The following is a 16,649-nucleotide window of genomic DNA, read 5'->3' as shown; positions in this document are numbered from 1 at the left end:
CCCAGGTTCAAGCGATTTTCCTGCCTCAGCCGCCCAAGTAGCTGGGATTACAGCGCATTACATGCGCGACCCCACCCGGCTAACTTTTTTGTATTCTTAGTAGAGACGGGGTTTCTCCATGTTGGTTAGGTTGGTGTTGAACTCCCGACCTCAGGTAATCCGCCCACCTCGGCCTCCCAAAGGGCTGGGATTACAGGCGTGAGCCACCACGCCTAGCTATTTATTTAATTTTTTGAGATGGAGTCTCGCTCTGTCGGCCAGGCTGGAGTGCAGTGGCGCAATCTCGGCTCACTGCAAGCTCCGCCTCCTGGGTTCACGCCATTCTCCTGTCTCAGCCTCCTGAGTAGCTGGGACTACAGGCGCCCGCCACCACGCCCGGCTAATTTTTTTTTGTATTTTTAGTAGAGATGGTGTTTCACCATGTTAGTTTAGCCGGGATGGTCTCGATCTCCTAATCTCGTGATCTGCCCGCCTTGGCCTCCCAAAGTGCTGGGATTACAGGCGTGAGCTACCGCGCCCGGACTCAATTTGTTTTAATTTAGATTGTATTATTCCTTCCACTACTTCTATACCTAAAGTTTTTTTTTTTTTTTGAGGCGGAGTCTTGCGCTGTCACCCAGGCTGGAGTGCAGTGGCGTGATCTCGGCTCACTGCAACCTCCGCCTCCCGGGTTCAAGCGATTCTCATGCCTTAGCCTCCCCAGTAGCTAGGATTACAGGCATGTGCCACCACGCCCGGCTAATTTTTTCTATTTTCAGTAGAGATGGGGTTTCATTATTGTTGGCCAGGCTGGTCTTGAACTTCTGAGCTCAAGCTATCCCCTGCCTTGGCCTCTCAAAATGCTAGAATTAAAGGTGTGAGCCACCATGCCTGGCCCCAGTTTTTTAATTTTTTTTTTTTTTTTTTTAACAATTATTGTCCTGGTGGTGAGACTTTTGCCATGGGCATTTGGGAATGAAGTAGAGAATGGGGTCAACTATGTCCTGTTTCTTTTGTTGTTGTTTATTCGTTTGTTTTAAATGTTGGACTGTGTATCGGAGACAAAAAAGGAACCAATTTTATTACGTGATCACTGTATGCCAGGGCCTGACAGGTCGTATCAGAAATTGAACCCAAGTTCTTTCTTCAGTGACAGCACTGGAAACATTGTTCTGACATGGACCTTTTGTTTCCCTGGGACTGTGGTTTTATTTTTGAATAAAAAATTTTGGTCTGTGCTTCAGAACAGGTCTTCCTGTTTTATTCCTTTATTCCTTCCACTATTTCTATACTTAAAGATTTTTTTTCTTTTTTTCTTTTTTTTTTTTTTTTTTGAGACGGAGGGCATCAGGAAGTCTTAGGCTTTCCTGAATAATCCTTTATGGACCTGTCATCTTTGAATTTATCTTTTTTTTTTTTTTTTTTTGAGATGGAGTCTTCCTCTGTCGCCCAGGCTGGAGTGCAGTGGCATGATCTTGGCTCACTGCAACCTCCACCTCCCTGGTTCAAGAGATTCCCCTGCCTCAACCTCCTGAGTAGCTGGGATTACAGGCGCACGTCACCATGCCTGGCTAAGCTAATTTTTTTGTGTTTTTAGTAGAGACAGCATTTCACCATGTTGGCCAGACTGGTCTCGAACCCCTGTCCTCGGCCTCCCAAAGTGCTGGGATTACAGATGTGAGCCACCGTGCCTGGCCTATCTAACTCTTCTTAAATTAACTTGTATTATGCCCACCTGTGATGTTACATATATTGGCTTTTGTCCTAGTTACTAGTTCATAACTTCTATAGCTCTTGCTATAGCCTTTTGTTACAATGTTGGGTATGTTAGGCCTCTGGAAACAGAATCTCTCTCCTGCCCCAAAGCAGGTCTCTAATCTCCCTCCACCTTTCTGATCGTGGGTCTTAAGACGCTCCCCTGAGAGATCCCACCCTACACCCTGTGTGAAGAAATGCTGATGTCATGAAGCTCATAAAAACCCAAGAAGACTGGGTTCGGACTGCTTCCAGATAGCTGAACACGTGGAGGTTCCTGGAGGGTGGCATGGTCAGGGAGGGCATGGAAGCTCTGCACCCCTTCCCACATACCTCACCCTACTGTCCCTTCATCTGCATTCTTTATAATATCATTTATAATAAACCTGTAAACATAAACAACTATTTCCCTGAGTTCTGTGAACCACTCCAGCAAATTAATCAAACCCAAAGAGGAGGTCGTGGGAACCCCAACTTGAAGGCAGTTGCTCAGAAGTTCTGGAGGCCTGCTTTTGCAACTGGAGTCTGGGGTTTTTGTGGGAGAGGTTAGTCTTAGAGACCAAGTTCCCAACCTGTGGGATCTGACACTATCTCCAGGTAGATTGCGTCAGAACTGAATTGGACACCCAGCTGGTGTCCGCTGCTTGGAAGAACTCCCACACATTTGGTCACAGAAGTCTTCTGTGGTTGATGATTGTTGTGGTTTGAGATTAGAGGAGAAACACAGTTTGAAAGACGTTTTTTTGAATCATCATCTTACCTATTAATTGTAGTACTCATTATATGTGTTCATATTTTAATACATATATATTTTGGGTTTGTTGCTGATGTATTTTATTCTTTTTGTTTTTCATTTTGCAGTTATTTGAAAAATAGTTTCATACCAACTGAGGTGTCTGTTCTGGTCCGTGCTATTTCCCTGCTCCCTTCTCCTCACTTGGACGAAGTCGGGATATCCCGAATTGAAGCCGTTTTACCACAGTGTGACCTAAATAACCTGAGTAGTTTTGCCACATCTGTTTTAAAATGGATTTGGCATGATGACATGTATTTGGATAATATTACTGTGAAACAACTGAAACTACTTCAAAAATTAGATCACTATGGTCGTCAGAGACTACAACACGGCAACAGTTTGGATCTGTTATGGAAGGAACTTAAATCTCTCAAAGGAAACACGTTTCCTGAGTCACTTCTTGAAGAAATGATTGCTACTTTACAGCATTTCATGGATGATATTAATTACATAAATGTTGGGGAGATTGCATCTTTTATTTCTAGTACTGATTACCTCAGTACTTTGCTACTTGATAGGATAGCCTCAGTGGCTGTTCAGCAGATTGAAAAGGTGAAATTTAAATGTTAGCCATTAATTTTATAGAGTTGTCAACTTCTGCAAGCATAATTTTTATCATAGGCACTTTGAGAACTTGGATTGGAATTTGAGGTTTAAAAATTAAATAAATTCTGGGTCAGATGTGGTAGCTCAATCCTGTAATTCCAGTGGTTGGGAGGCTGAGGTGGGAGGATCGGTTGAGCCCAGGAATTAAGGCTCAGTGAGCTATGATTGCATCACTGCACTCCAGCCTGGGTGACAGAGTGAGACCCTGTCTCTTAAGAAAAACAAAGAAAACTCTGGTTTCTGTTTCAGCGATTTGTTGTTCCTCTCCTTAAAGTCACTTTCTTATTCCAGCATTGTAGATTTGGAAAGATCAGCAATCATTCTTTGGTTCATTACAGTATTAAGATTAGTAATCAATTCTTTGAGGATACTCGTATTAGGACAGTGGAGGATGAATGATTTTTGGTTTTACTTTTTCTTATTTCTATAATCGTGTGGTATTTTGCCATTTAAAAGCAATTATATTCAAAAGTGTGAGATAAGCTTGAAAACTGAGAAAATTATAAGGTATCCATTGGCAACTGTATTCTTAAATTGTCATTGCATCTTCTTGCAGATTTATTTCTAGGACTTACTTGTAAAATGCCCCTTTATGGATTATGTGAGAAGCAGCTCACTTACAAAATCCCTATCATAAATCTATCAGGGCAAAGCCTTTATTTAAAAGACAGTGTTTCTCACAAATGAAAATAAAAAGTTTGTCTTAACTTGCTTAGTATAGTGCCTGGAAGTCATTAAGTATTGGATGAATGAGTGAAAAATGAAATAAAAAAGCAAATGAAAGAAAAATAAATGCTAGTGATTATAATTTAAGAAACTTCTTTAATTACATTATGATTATTCTATAAAATGTACTGATTATCATGGAAATTGCTGATACTGTTTCCTATTTGATTTAGTGACTAATGAATTCTGAAACAGAATTTATTTACTTATTTTAAATTTAAATAAAGACAGGGTGTCACTATGTTGCCCTGACTAATCTCGAACTCCTGGCCTCAAGCAATCCTCCCACCTCAGCCATCCAAAGTGTTGGGATGACAGGCATGAGCCACCACTCCCAGCCAGAACAGAATTTTACACCTAACAAAAGAAATTGGTAAATTGTCTGATTTACTTCTTTTTTGTTACATTAACACTTTTGGGGTTATTAATAATTGTTGGTGGGGTTAAATAAATTATAGCAGGATGGAAAAATTAATAAGCAGAGTGATACATTTATTATTTAACTGTAGCGATGATAGGAAAAGATTTCTCCTAAAAAATAATTAGGTTAAAATTTTGTCTTATTTTCCTAAAGTTTAAACTATAAATTTTTTGTTCTTTTTATACAGATCCATCCTTTTACAATCCCTGCTATTATTCGTCCATTCAGCGTGTTGAACTATGATCCACCTCAAAGGGATGAATTTTTGGGAACTTGCGTGCAACGTCTTAATTCTTACTTAGGTAGGTATATTGTTTGGTAATACATTGAGTGAATAAGTCAGAGGATACTTGTTGCTGCTGAGCTAGGAGATGTCCCTCATTTAAAGGGTAACCATAATAAGCATGAATTATCTACCTAAAAAAAGTTTTTTTGTTTGTTTGTTTGTTTTTGAGACAGAGTCTTGCTCTGTCGCCCAGGCTGGAGTGTAGTGGCGTGATCTTGGCTCATTGCAACCTCTGTTTCCTGGGTTCAAGTGATTCTCCTGCCTCAGTCACCCCAGTAGCTTGGACTATAAGCATGCGCCACCACACCCGGCTAATTTTTTGCATTTTTAGTACAGACAGGGTTTCACCATGTTGACCAGGGTGGTCTGGAACTCCTGACCTCAGGTGATCTACCCGCCAAGGCCTCCCAAAGTGTTGGGATTACAGGTGTGAGCCACTGCGCCCGGCCCTAAAAAAACTTTGTATCCATTTTAATTATGAAAAATGTCAAACTTGTATAAAGAATTAAACAAAGAACACATATATACTCACTGTGTAGATTCAATAATATTAACATTTTACAGTATTTGCCTTATCCGTTTGTTTCTCTGACTCTCTTATTTTTTTCTGAGCCATTTCGAAGTTGTAGGCATTGTGACTCTCCATCCCTAATTACTTTAGCATACATCTCCTAAGAATAATGACATTCTTCTATACCACCACAATACTGTTGCCACACCTAAGAAACTTAATCATAGTCCCCTAATATCTAATACACAGTTCATGTTTCAGTCTCCCTAAGTGTTACCAAAATACATTTTAGAGTAGTTGTTTTGCACCCAGTATTCACTCATTGTGTTTGGTTGTTATCTCTTCAGTCTCTTATAGTTTAGAATTTTGTTTCCCTTTTTTCTTTTCTTGGCATTGACTTGTTTTTTTTTTCTTAACTTTTCGTTATCCAGGTTTTCAAATATACAGAAAAACTGAACAATATAACAAACATCTGTATAATAAACTGTAGACCCACAGTCGTGATTGAGTATTGATTAATATTTGCCACATTTGCTCTGTGTATGTGCACAAGCGCGTATGTGTACGATGAACCTTCCAGTTGTCAGCTCTATGTACTTCAGGTTATAAGGACATTCTCCTATGTAACTACAATACTGGTATCATTACCATTACCAAAGAAAATGAACAAGTACCATCTGCTACCTAGTCTGTAATCAAATTTTCCCGAGTCACCAAATTATCTTTTATAACTTTTTTTAATTGAGACAGAGTTTTGCTCTTGCTGGAGTGTAATGGTGCAATCTCAGCTCACTGCAACCTCCACCTCCCAGGTTCAAGCGATTCTCCTGCCTCAGTCTCCCGAGTAGCTGGGATTACAGGCATGCGCCAGCACGCCCGGCTAATTTTGTATTTTTAGTAGAGACGGGGTTTCTCCATGTTGGTCGGGCTGGTCTTGAACTCCCGACTTTAGATGATCCACCGACCTCAGCCTCCCAAAGTGCTGGGATTACAGACGTGAGCCACCTTGCCTGGCTATAACTTTTTTTTAAAACAATCAACATTGAGTAGTTATATCTTTTCCTCCATCCTTTTTGCTTGATATTTATTTTTATAAAATGATTGGCCATTTATTATAAATTGTGCCACATTCTGGATTTGTCTGATTGTTTAACTTGCTTCTCCATCTCCTGCATTTGTAGTAAACTAGAAATTAGGTATAGATGCTTGGTTAGGTTCAGATTAAACATTTGCAGCAAAAATAACTTGTATGTAGTGCTGTGTACCTTATATTTAGATCACATCTGGAGGCACATAATGTCTGATTGTTTGTGTCTATTTAGATTTTTGGTTTTTTTTGAGACGGAGTCTTGCCAGATTGTTTTTTAAAAGTAAAAAAATGTTTCTTAAGAACCTTAATAGATGTTTGTGAATTGTTTGAAGGGTTGCTGCTCTTATGCTGATTATTTTGCATCTCTTAAAAAGGTCTTTAAAAAAATTATCTTTTAAATTTAGAGATGGGGTCTTGCTACGTTGCCCAGGCTGATATCAAACTCCTGGGCTCAAGCGGTCCTCCCACCTTGGCCTCCCAAGTGCTGGAATTACAGGCATGTGCCACCACACCTGGCCAGAAAAGTCTTTTGGTAATATTTCAGTACTAGAAAAAAGTAGAATAGAAATAGTCCTTCCTGCTGTTAGCCTTAGCAGAAGCAATATGTGAGGACAGCAGAGACAGGAAATTACTTTTTCTTTTTCCTTTTCATTTTTATTTTGGGTCCTGAGTTGTGTTTGGAACAGTTTGACCTTGAAGGATTAGAGCTTTATGAGACTTTTCTTCTCAGACTCACACTATGTACTTGTCAGTATGATATAGAAGCTTTAGAGGAGAAATGCTCAGTAACCGTTCCTTTTCAGTCAACACTTTCCATGTACTTACTGTCAGGTATTCTTCTAGGCACTGGAGATACAGGAGAGAGTAAAAACAAATAAACTACCATCATCAAGTTTACTTTCTGTTAGGGGGAGATTGACATAAACAATAAACAAGGCTCTAAGGTCAGATGGTGATAAGTACCGTCAAGAACATTAGAGCAGGGTAAGTGTGTAGGCTGGAGCATCATGGTAAGTGTGAGATGGAGTGCTATTTTGGATAAGGGATTCAGGGACTGCCTCTCTGAGGAGATGTCATTTAACCATGGATTAAATGAATTGAGAGAGTGGTGCATGTCAATAGATAGGGAAGAGAGTCCCAGGATGAAAGAAAGGGAACTGGAAAGGGCCCTCAGGTGAGAGCATGTTTGGTTTTTTCCAGGAACAGTGGATTCAGTGTGGCAGGAGTGGATGAGGGAGACCGAGTTGGTAGGAGATAAAGTTGGAGAGACAGCCAGAGACTGGTTTCCTCAGATCTTTTTGCTCTGCCTGGAGAGTAAGAATTACCCAGTTATCTACCAAGCAACAGATACTGAGAGCTTCCATATCCAGCATAACATGTTAGGCTCTACATTAGGGATTTATATAGATCTTTAGACCTCTGGTGAAGCTGGTGTGAAACAAGTGTAAATATATTAATTGTGTCTGCATCATGCTAATGGACTTTGCTACATTTTTGTGGGATCTATGGGCCAGACATCATCTAACCATGTCTGGTACTACTGTGTCACAGCCTACAACATGAGGCTGGGATATGTATATGTATATGTGTATATGAATGTGTTGCATGTGTGGCACACATTTATACCCCTTTTTAGTAACACAACTATATGTAGAAAGATGAGACTTAGAGTGTATTCTCCTGGTTGTTCAGTCATGTGTTGACAACCAGAAAGAAATGAAAGTACATCTCTTCCCAGGTTCTCCAAATAGAGTCTTAGAAATTAGAAAATTTTGTTGCTAAAGTGTATAAGGAGAGAAAGATTGAGAAATACATCTTTGAGTTTTTAAAACTTAATCAGAGAAAGTTTTAAAAATTCCTAGGGAACTTTATAAGTAAAATTTTAAATAACTAATGGAGTAATAATTTTCATTGTTTTGAGTAAAGACAAATTTTGACAGATTAGTTTTGCTGGTAGAAATCATCACTATTAACTTCATTTATGACCTGGTCTTTCTTTATTAAATAAACTTAGAAAAAATTGAAAAGGAAAGATTTAATGTTGTCTCTTCTGTCCTTAGTAAGAATACTGATGCCAGTCAGGCATTTTAGGTGACCCTTTCCGCCACATTAGAACTGTCTCTTGGATGAGGCAAATCAGGTAAATAGCTGAAGCCTTATACTGTGGGGCATCTGCCATGCTGCTGGGTGACAAGTAAAGGAGGAGGTGCTAGGCAAGACCGCAGCCTCAAACATGTGTACACTCTGCTTGGAGATCTGAGATTCCCAGAGAGCAGCATAGTATAATAATCCAGGCTCCAGAGCTGGACATTCTGGGTTAAACCCTACTCTCCGCTGCCAACTCTGTGATCTTGGGCAAGTCATTTAACCTCTCTGCTTCCTAATGCTTATTTATAAAGTGGAGATAATTGTTTCTACTGATATAAGATATAAGTGAGTTAATATATCTAAAGTGTTTAGAATGGTATGTAACATATTCTGAACACTATTGTATTATTATCATCAACACTGGAATCACTTCTTTTTACATGCACCACTGTCCTTTTGTTTTGGATTCTTTTTCCAAGGCTATTTTTAAAACTTCTTACTAAAGTGTAATAACAAATGTTCGTATAACTTTAGTATAATACTGTGAATTTATTCAAATTGAATCACCTAGGGAATCAATACTGAGATCAAGACACAGAGTATTATCACAGTACCCTTCTCCTCTTGTCCCCTTTTCCTACTTGGCCCCCACCCAAAGGTAACCACTTAACCGTTATCCTGTCTTGTAACAGTGTAGATTAGTTTTGTCAAGGCTGTGTATCATTTTTTTTTAAAACCTGGCTTTGCCTGAATAAATTATAAGTGTATATATAAGTGAGGCAGCTATACCTTTAAAAAAATCTTAATTTTCTTTTAGGTATATTGGATCCTTTTATATTAGTGTTTCTTGGTTTCTCTTTGGCCACACTTGAATATTTTCCAGAAGATCTGCTAAAGACAATTTTTAACATCAAATTCTTAGCTAGATTGGATTCTCAACTTGAAAGTAGGTATCTATCTTTTAATTTATTTAATTATCTGTTGTACTTTATATTCAAGTCTCAGGTCTACCTATACTGAAGAATTTTAATGTTAATAACTTTTTTCTGTTACGAATAGTATTCGTGCTTATTGTAGAAATTTGGAAAACACAGGAATAAAATAGAAAATAAAAAATTACCCATCTTACTAACAAGTAAAACTACCACTTTTAATGTTTTGGAGTATTTCTTTTCTGTCTTTCTCCTTCTCCTGTGTGAATGTTTATATATCTGTGTTTTTTTGTTTTGTTTTGAGACAGGGTCTCACTCTGTTGCCCAGGCTGGAGTGCAGTGGTGCAGTCATAGCTCACTGAAGCCTTGGACTCCAGGATCAAGTGATCCTCCCACCTCAGCCTTCCAAGTAGCTGGGACCACAGGCGTGTGTCACCATACCCAGCTAATTTTTTTTTTTTTAAGAGCTGGGATCTTAAAAAAAGACCAGCCCAGGCTGGTCTGAAACTCTTGAGCTCAAGTGATTCTCCCTTCTTGGCCTCCCAGATGCTGAGATTATAGGTGTGAGCCCCCACACTCAGCCTGTATTTAATTTTAATTTGTTAAATTTTTTATTTTTATATTTTGAGACAGAGTTTTGCTTTGTTGCCCAGGCTGGTCTCTAACTCCTGGCCTCAAGCGATCCTCTTGCCTCGGCCTCCCAAAGTGTTGGGATAACAGGCATGAGCCACTGTACCCAGTCCCTATATGAATTTTATTTTATTTTACATTTGTTTCTTTTTCTTTTTCTTTTTTTCTTTTTTTTTTTTTGAGATGGAGTCTTGCTCTGTTTCCCAGGCTGGAGTGCAGTGGCTCAATCTTAGCTCACTGCAACCTCTGCCTTCCCATTTCAAGTGATTGATTCTCCTGCTTCAGCCTCTGGAGTAGCGGGGATTATAAGTATGTGCCACCATGCCCGGCTAATTTTTCTATTTTCAGTAGAGACGAGGTTTCACTATGTTGGCCAGGTTGGTGTTGAACTCCTGACCTCAAGTGATCTGCCCACCTCGGCCTCGCAAAGTGGTAGGATTACAGGCATGAGCCCCCACGCCTGGCCCCTATATGAATTTTAAAACAAAATTTGGTTTATTTATATATTCACTTTTGTATGCTGCCTTTTTCCATCTAACTATATTTTGAGCAATTTTCCATGTTATTAAATATTTTTTGATGTCTTTTTTTATTGGCTACATAATATCCTATTACATGGATATAATAAAATTAGTCACAGATTGTTTCCAATTCCTCATCATTGTAAGTAATGATTTGTTATACATGAATCATTGTTTCCTTAGGATAAAATCCTAAGTGTGGAATATTAGGTGAATGAAAATTCTTGGGAGTATTTTTTTTTTTTTTGAGACAGAGTTTTGCTCTTGTTGCCCAGGCTGGAGTGCAACGGCATGATCTTGGTTACCCAAAACCTCACCTTCCGGATTCAAGCGATTCTCCTGCCTTGGCCTCCTGAGTAGCTGGGATTACAGGCATGCGCCACCATGCCTGGCTAATTTTGTACTTTTAGTATAGACGGGGTTTGTCCATTTTGGTCAGGCTGGTCTTGAACTCCCGATCTCAGGTGATCCACCCACCTCAGCCCCCCAAAGTGTTGGGATTACAGGCGTGAGCCACCATGCCCTGCTGGGAGTATTTTTTAAATGTACTTTTAACATTCATGATTAATGAGAACAGTGCAGGAGTTGGTCCTAATCATGTCACTGAATGTAATAATTTAAAAATATAAAGCATACATTTGTAAATTAGAAATGTAAACAGTTCTAAATACTGTTAGAATAAAAGCATCTATTAATAGTGGGGATAAATGAATGTGAAAAAAATGGGTTGTCTTTTCTAGGTCTCAGCTATCAAAATTCATTAGTATTTTATTAATTTCAGTTTTATCTTCATCTCGAAGTGCAAGAGTCCAGTTTCATCTTATGGAGTTAAATAGATCAGTCTGCTTGGAATGCCCTGAGTTTCAGATTCCATGGTTTCATGACCGCTTCTGTCAACAATTTAATAAAGGTTTGAGTTTTCTTTTAATTCTAAAGTAAATTATTAGGTAGTACATTGTTAATCTTGTTACACTTAAACATGACACGAGCCTTCCCAAGAGTGCCATGACCTGTTTAATATTTTATATGAGATATTGTAGGTGAAACATTATAAGAATTTCTTCATATTTGGGACATAACTCTCTTAGTTGAGAGCAAAGAACTTGTATTGAATTTAGTGTCATTATATAAGATACTACATTGAAGCTCTTATTGAAAATATTAATCCTTATTTTTCAGTTTGTAGAATTGGGATGATTTTCATTAAAAAACTGATTAAGGCCGGGCGTGGTGGCTCACACCTGTAATCCCAGCACTTTGGGAGGCTGAAAGGCGGGCAGATCACCTCAGGTCAGGAGTTCGAGACCAGCCTGACCAACATGGAGAAACCCCATCTCTACTAAAAATACAAAACTCGCTGGGCATGGTGGTGCATGCCTGTAATCCCAGCTACTTGGGAGGCTGAGGCAGGAGAATCACTTGAACTGGGGAGGCGGAGGTTGCAGTGAGCCAAGATCGGGCCGTTGCATTCCAGCCTGGGCAACAGGAGCGAAAACTCTGTCTCAAAGGGAAAAAAAAAAGAAAAAAAATTAAGTAGGCTAATTATTTATTTTTTTATAAAGGTATTGGTGGCATGGATGGAGCACAACAGCAGATTTATAAAATGTTAGCAGAGGTACTAGGAGGAATCAATTGTGTAAAAGCCTCGGTTCTTACGCCTTATTACTACAAAGTAGGTAAGTTATTGGGTAGGTTATTAGTTACTTTCAGAAAATCAAACTAATTTGAATAGAATCATCTTATCAGTTGGAATTTTTTAAAGTTTTTTGAATTTTTTTCAAGTTGTTATTATTATTAAAATTTTCAAACAGAGGTAGAAAGAGCAATAGAATAAATCCTCAAGTTCCCGTGGCCCAGTGTTGATAACCAAGAGCGTTTTCTATTCTTTAGAAAAAAAAAAAAAAATTAAGGTCAGTCCTCCACCAATTCTAAGTAAAACCCAGATTCAGATTCACTGAACATTTCTGGATCTTCAAAAGATTCTGTCCTCTCCATTCAGTGTGTGAAAATAAGGGAAATGACTCTTTAATTTCTATTTCATTGTTTTAAGTTCATCTGAAAAACTAAGTTGGTTTATCAGCCTGGATGAAGATTTCCAAAGATACGGTGCTTGATGCTAACCTGATTAATCTTGTTTCTCAACTGGTCTAGTTGTAGAATGCATTCTGATTGAATTGTGGATCACATAAAGCTAGTGGACTAGCTTATGTTGATGGCAATATAAAATTTTCAAAGATATTGCCACATTCAAGTGGTGATCTTAAATGAAAAAGATAAAATTTTAAGATAATTAACGTAAACTTTCTAAATTTAGGTTTAGAAAACCTCTGCATATACAGGATATTTAAAAGGATTATCAACTTGGTATAAACTAACAGTGTAAATGGTAGCCAAAAATCAAATACTATTTAAACTATATTGTTAATAATAACAAAAAAGTTGGTAATCCCATTGTATTCTATTTTTTAGACACCTTAATATTGTATTTTTTTTTTTTTTGCATGTCCTTTTTAAGAGACAGTGACAAGTAGGGTCTAGAAACAAAGGAGGACAGATAGTGAAGGATCTTGTCTAATCATGTCATAGACAGAACTAGAGAGGACTAGGATTGCATGGATTTCAATCCTTGAGCAAGTTCTTCTGAACCTTGTTAACTTCTTCATCAGTGAAATGGGGATAATAATGCCTACTTGATAGGATTAACTGAGATATTGCATGTAAAGCATTTAACACTATCCTTGGAACATAGTAAGTGCTCAATAAATTTATTTTTATTTTAATTTTTTTATAGAGACAGGGTCTCACTATGTTGCTCGTCTCAAACTCCTGGGCTCAAGCGATCCTCCTGCCTCAGCTTAGCCTCCCAAAGTGTTGGGATTACAGGTGTGAGCCACTGTGCCCAGCCCAATAAATCTTATTTGGAAAAAAAAAAAAAAAAAAAAGGATGTTTAGTCTGAAAAATAGAAAGAAGTCTTATGGGGACCATAATGTTTTAAAATGTTTGAAGGATTGTTAAGTAGAAGAACTAGATATCTCTATCTCAAAGATGAACAAAATGGTAAAAATGAAAGGAAGCAGACTTTAACTTGGTATAAGGAGAATTATTGACTGCTTTCTGAAGAAGTAATGTTGAGGCAGAGGCTGAATATTCAGATGATAGATGTGTGTGATTTTTGCACTGGGCAGGAAGGTGAACTAGACAATCATTAATGCTCTCATCTTGTGCTACAAAACACAACTTTCCTTTGATTTTGTGTTAATCAGGATTGAGTTGGGTATGAGTGACAAAAATCCATAAATTGGCTGGGCACAGTGGCTCATGCTCATACACATAGTTTCAGCACTTTGGGAGGCTGAGGTGGAAGGATAGCTTGAGCTCAGGAGTTTGAGACCAGCCTGGGCAATATAGTGAGACCCTGTCTCTAAATAAATAAATAAATAAATAAATAAATGGCAAGCATGGTGGTATGCCCCTCTAGTCCCATTGCTCAGGAGTTTGAGACCAGCCTGGGCAATATAGTGAGACCCTGTCTCTAAATAAATAAATAAATAAATAAATGGCAGGCATGGTGGTATGCCCCTCTAGTCCCATTGCTCAGGAGTTTGAGACCAGCCTGGTGGCATGCCCCTGTAGTCCCATTAGGAGGCTGAGGTGGGAGAATCTCTTGAACCCAGGAGTTGAGTCTACAGTGAGTTACAGTCACGCTACTGCACTCTAGCCTCAGTGACAGAGCAAGACTTTGTCTCTAAAACAAAAACAAAACAAAACAAAAAACAAACATTGAAGCTGGGCATGGTAGTGCAAGCCTGTAATCCTAGCTACTTTGAGAGACAGAGGTAGGAGGATCACTTGAGCCCAGAAGTTTGATACCAGCCTGGGCAATATAGTGAGAAGCCATCTCTTTTTAATATTTTTCTTTTTTTCTTCAGAACAATATGAATATAACCCCATCTCTTAAAAAAAAATTACATGAGACATGCTTAACATAGAAAAACTAGAAAAGGAAGATAACAAAAAAGAAAAATTACCCATGATATAGCCACTGTTTGCTTTTGGTGTCTGTTTTCCTAACTTAAAAAAAAAAAGACAAAAATGGTTTTCTTCTGTAGTGTTTGTGTTTTAGTCCTTTTCTGCTGCTACAACAAAATACCTGAGACTGGTTAATTTATAAACAACAGAAATTTGGCCGGGCGCAGTGGCACACGCCTGTAATCCCAGCACTTTGGGAGACGGAGGCGGGCGGATTACCTGAGGTCGAGAGTTCAAGATCAGCCTGGCTAACACGGTGAAACCCCGTCTCTACTAAATATACAAAATTAGCTGGGCATGGTGGCGCATGCCTGTAATCCCAGCTACTCCGGAGGCTGAGGCAGGAGAATCGCTTGAACCCGGGAGATGGAGGTTGCATTGAGCCAGGAGTGTGCCACTGCACTCCAACCTGAGCGACAGTGAGACTCTGTATCAAAAAAAAAAGAAAAAAGAAAAACAACAGAAATTTATTTTTCACAGTTCTGGAGGCTAGGAAGTCCAAGCTCGAGGTACCAACAGGTTTGGTATTTAGTAAGGACCTGGCCTCTGCTTCCAAGATGGTACTTTGAATGCTGTGTCCTCCCATGGCAGAAGGGACAGGAAGGCAATAGAGGATGCTCTTTTATAGGGTCAGTAATCTTATTAATGAGGGCTCTGCCCTCATGACTTAATCATCTCCTAAAGTTCTGCCTCTTTTTTTTTTTTTTTTTTTTGAGAAAGGGTCTTGTTCTGTCACCCAGGTTGGAGTGCAGTGCAGGAGTGCAGTGGCATGATCACAGTTCATTGCAACCTCTGCCTCCAGAGCTCAAGTGATTCTCTCACCCCAGCCTCCTGGGCATCTGGGGCTACAGGCACACACCACCACACCAGGCTAATTTTTGTATTTTTTGTAGAGATGGGGTTTCACCATGTTGCACAGGCTGGTCTTAAACTACTGAGCTCGAGCAATCCTCCTGCCTCTGCCTCCTAAAGTGCTAGGATAACAGGTGTGAGCTACCACGACTGGCCTAAGGTCCCACTATTATTATTAACACATTGATGATTATGTTTCAACAGATGAATTTTGGGGGACACATTCAGATCATAGCAGTTTATAACTTTATATATTGTGAATATTTTTCTATGCCAACAGATATGCTTATACAACATCTTTTTTAGTTACTGCATATTTCATTGAGTATGCTATGATTTAATCAATCTGTAAGATTTTTTTGCTGGTATGTCCATCTGTCAAACAATGCTGCAATTTCATATAACAACAATAATAGATTTATCTTTATATATTGCTTATTATGTGTTAGACACCATTTTAAGTACTTCATAAGTACTTGTGTGTGTGTATGCGTATAGTAAACTTATATCCCTATGAAGTATGTAAATTATTTGCAGATGAGGAGACTAAAGCCCACAAACATTATTGATTGCCCAAGGTTATATACCTGGCAAATGACAGAGCCAGGATTTGAGCTTGGCATTCTGGCTCTAGAATTCATTCTCTTAATGAATTCTATATATTTCATCTTTCATAATTAACTTAAAGATGGTTCAGTGCCTTAGTTTTTCACCAGAGTTCCATCTGATTCTTTTCAAGTCACAGACATCATTTCAGGAAGTATATTTAAAAGATAAGAATGACTTTAAAAACATAACAACAATATCATCTTTATCATCCTATAACCATTAATAATAATTTCTTAATATCTTTTAAGAAATGTTCAGCAGTATGGGAAATTTAACATAAGTAGAGAGATAGGGGAAATTTTAGATAAAATTTAACATTTTATCGAAATGTTAGATTTGGCATACTATAATGAACTCAATTATCAAGGATTGAAGGTAGTAGAATTATGAGAAATATAACAAGTAGAGAGATATGGGAAATTTTAGATAAAATTTAACATTCATGGGAATTATGGGAAATGTAACATAAGTAGGGAGATATGGGAAATTTTAGATAAAATTTAACATTTATGGGAATTATGGGAAATGTAACATAAGTAGGGAGATATGCGAAATTTTAGATAAAATTTAACATTTTATCGAAATGTTAGATTTGGCCTACTATAATGAACTCAATGGTGACGGATTGAAGGCAGTGGAACCTATTCCTCATACGTCTCATGCACTGCACCCCTATACCTTTGCTTTTCCTGTTTTAAGTGTCTTTTATGTTTATTTTATAGTTTGTTTGTCCAAATTGGGATCTTAACATTCCACTTGGTTGGTTGGCAGTTTTTGGTTCAACTTTTTCTTTCGTACTTCTCCTTTTTTTAACTTA

At 38.3% G+C, this 16,649-nt stretch overlaps 1 protein-coding gene across 2 annotated transcripts in view; it reads left to right on the top strand.

Annotated features, from left to right (window-relative positions):
- Positions 1 to 16,649, top strand: part of FASTKD1 (FAST kinase domains 1) — a 44,199-nt gene that overhangs the window by 24,612 nt on the left and 2,938 nt on the right. Inside the window, exons 8-12 of one of the 2 annotated variants that reach the window (XM_024243097.3) lie at positions 2,596 to 3,082; positions 4,471 to 4,585; positions 9,076 to 9,204; positions 11,123 to 11,251; positions 11,904 to 12,017. In XM_024243097.3, coding sequence (XP_024098865.1) covers positions 2,596 to 3,082; positions 4,471 to 4,585; positions 9,076 to 9,204; positions 11,123 to 11,251; positions 11,904 to 12,017 — 974 coding nt within the window. The remainder of the gene's footprint in view (positions 1 to 2,595; positions 3,083 to 4,470; positions 4,586 to 9,075; positions 9,205 to 11,122; positions 11,252 to 11,903; positions 12,018 to 16,649) is intronic. The other variant, XM_063712848.1, reaches the window with a different exon arrangement.

The sequence above is a fragment of the Pongo abelii genome, chromosome 11 (genome assembly GCF_028885655.2).
Source record: "Pongo abelii isolate AG06213 chromosome 11, NHGRI_mPonAbe1-v2.0_pri, whole genome shotgun sequence".
Classification (NCBI taxonomy): Eukaryota; Metazoa; Chordata; class Mammalia; order Primates; family Hominidae; genus Pongo; species Pongo abelii.
This window is presented reverse-complemented; position numbering and strand designations above follow the sequence as displayed.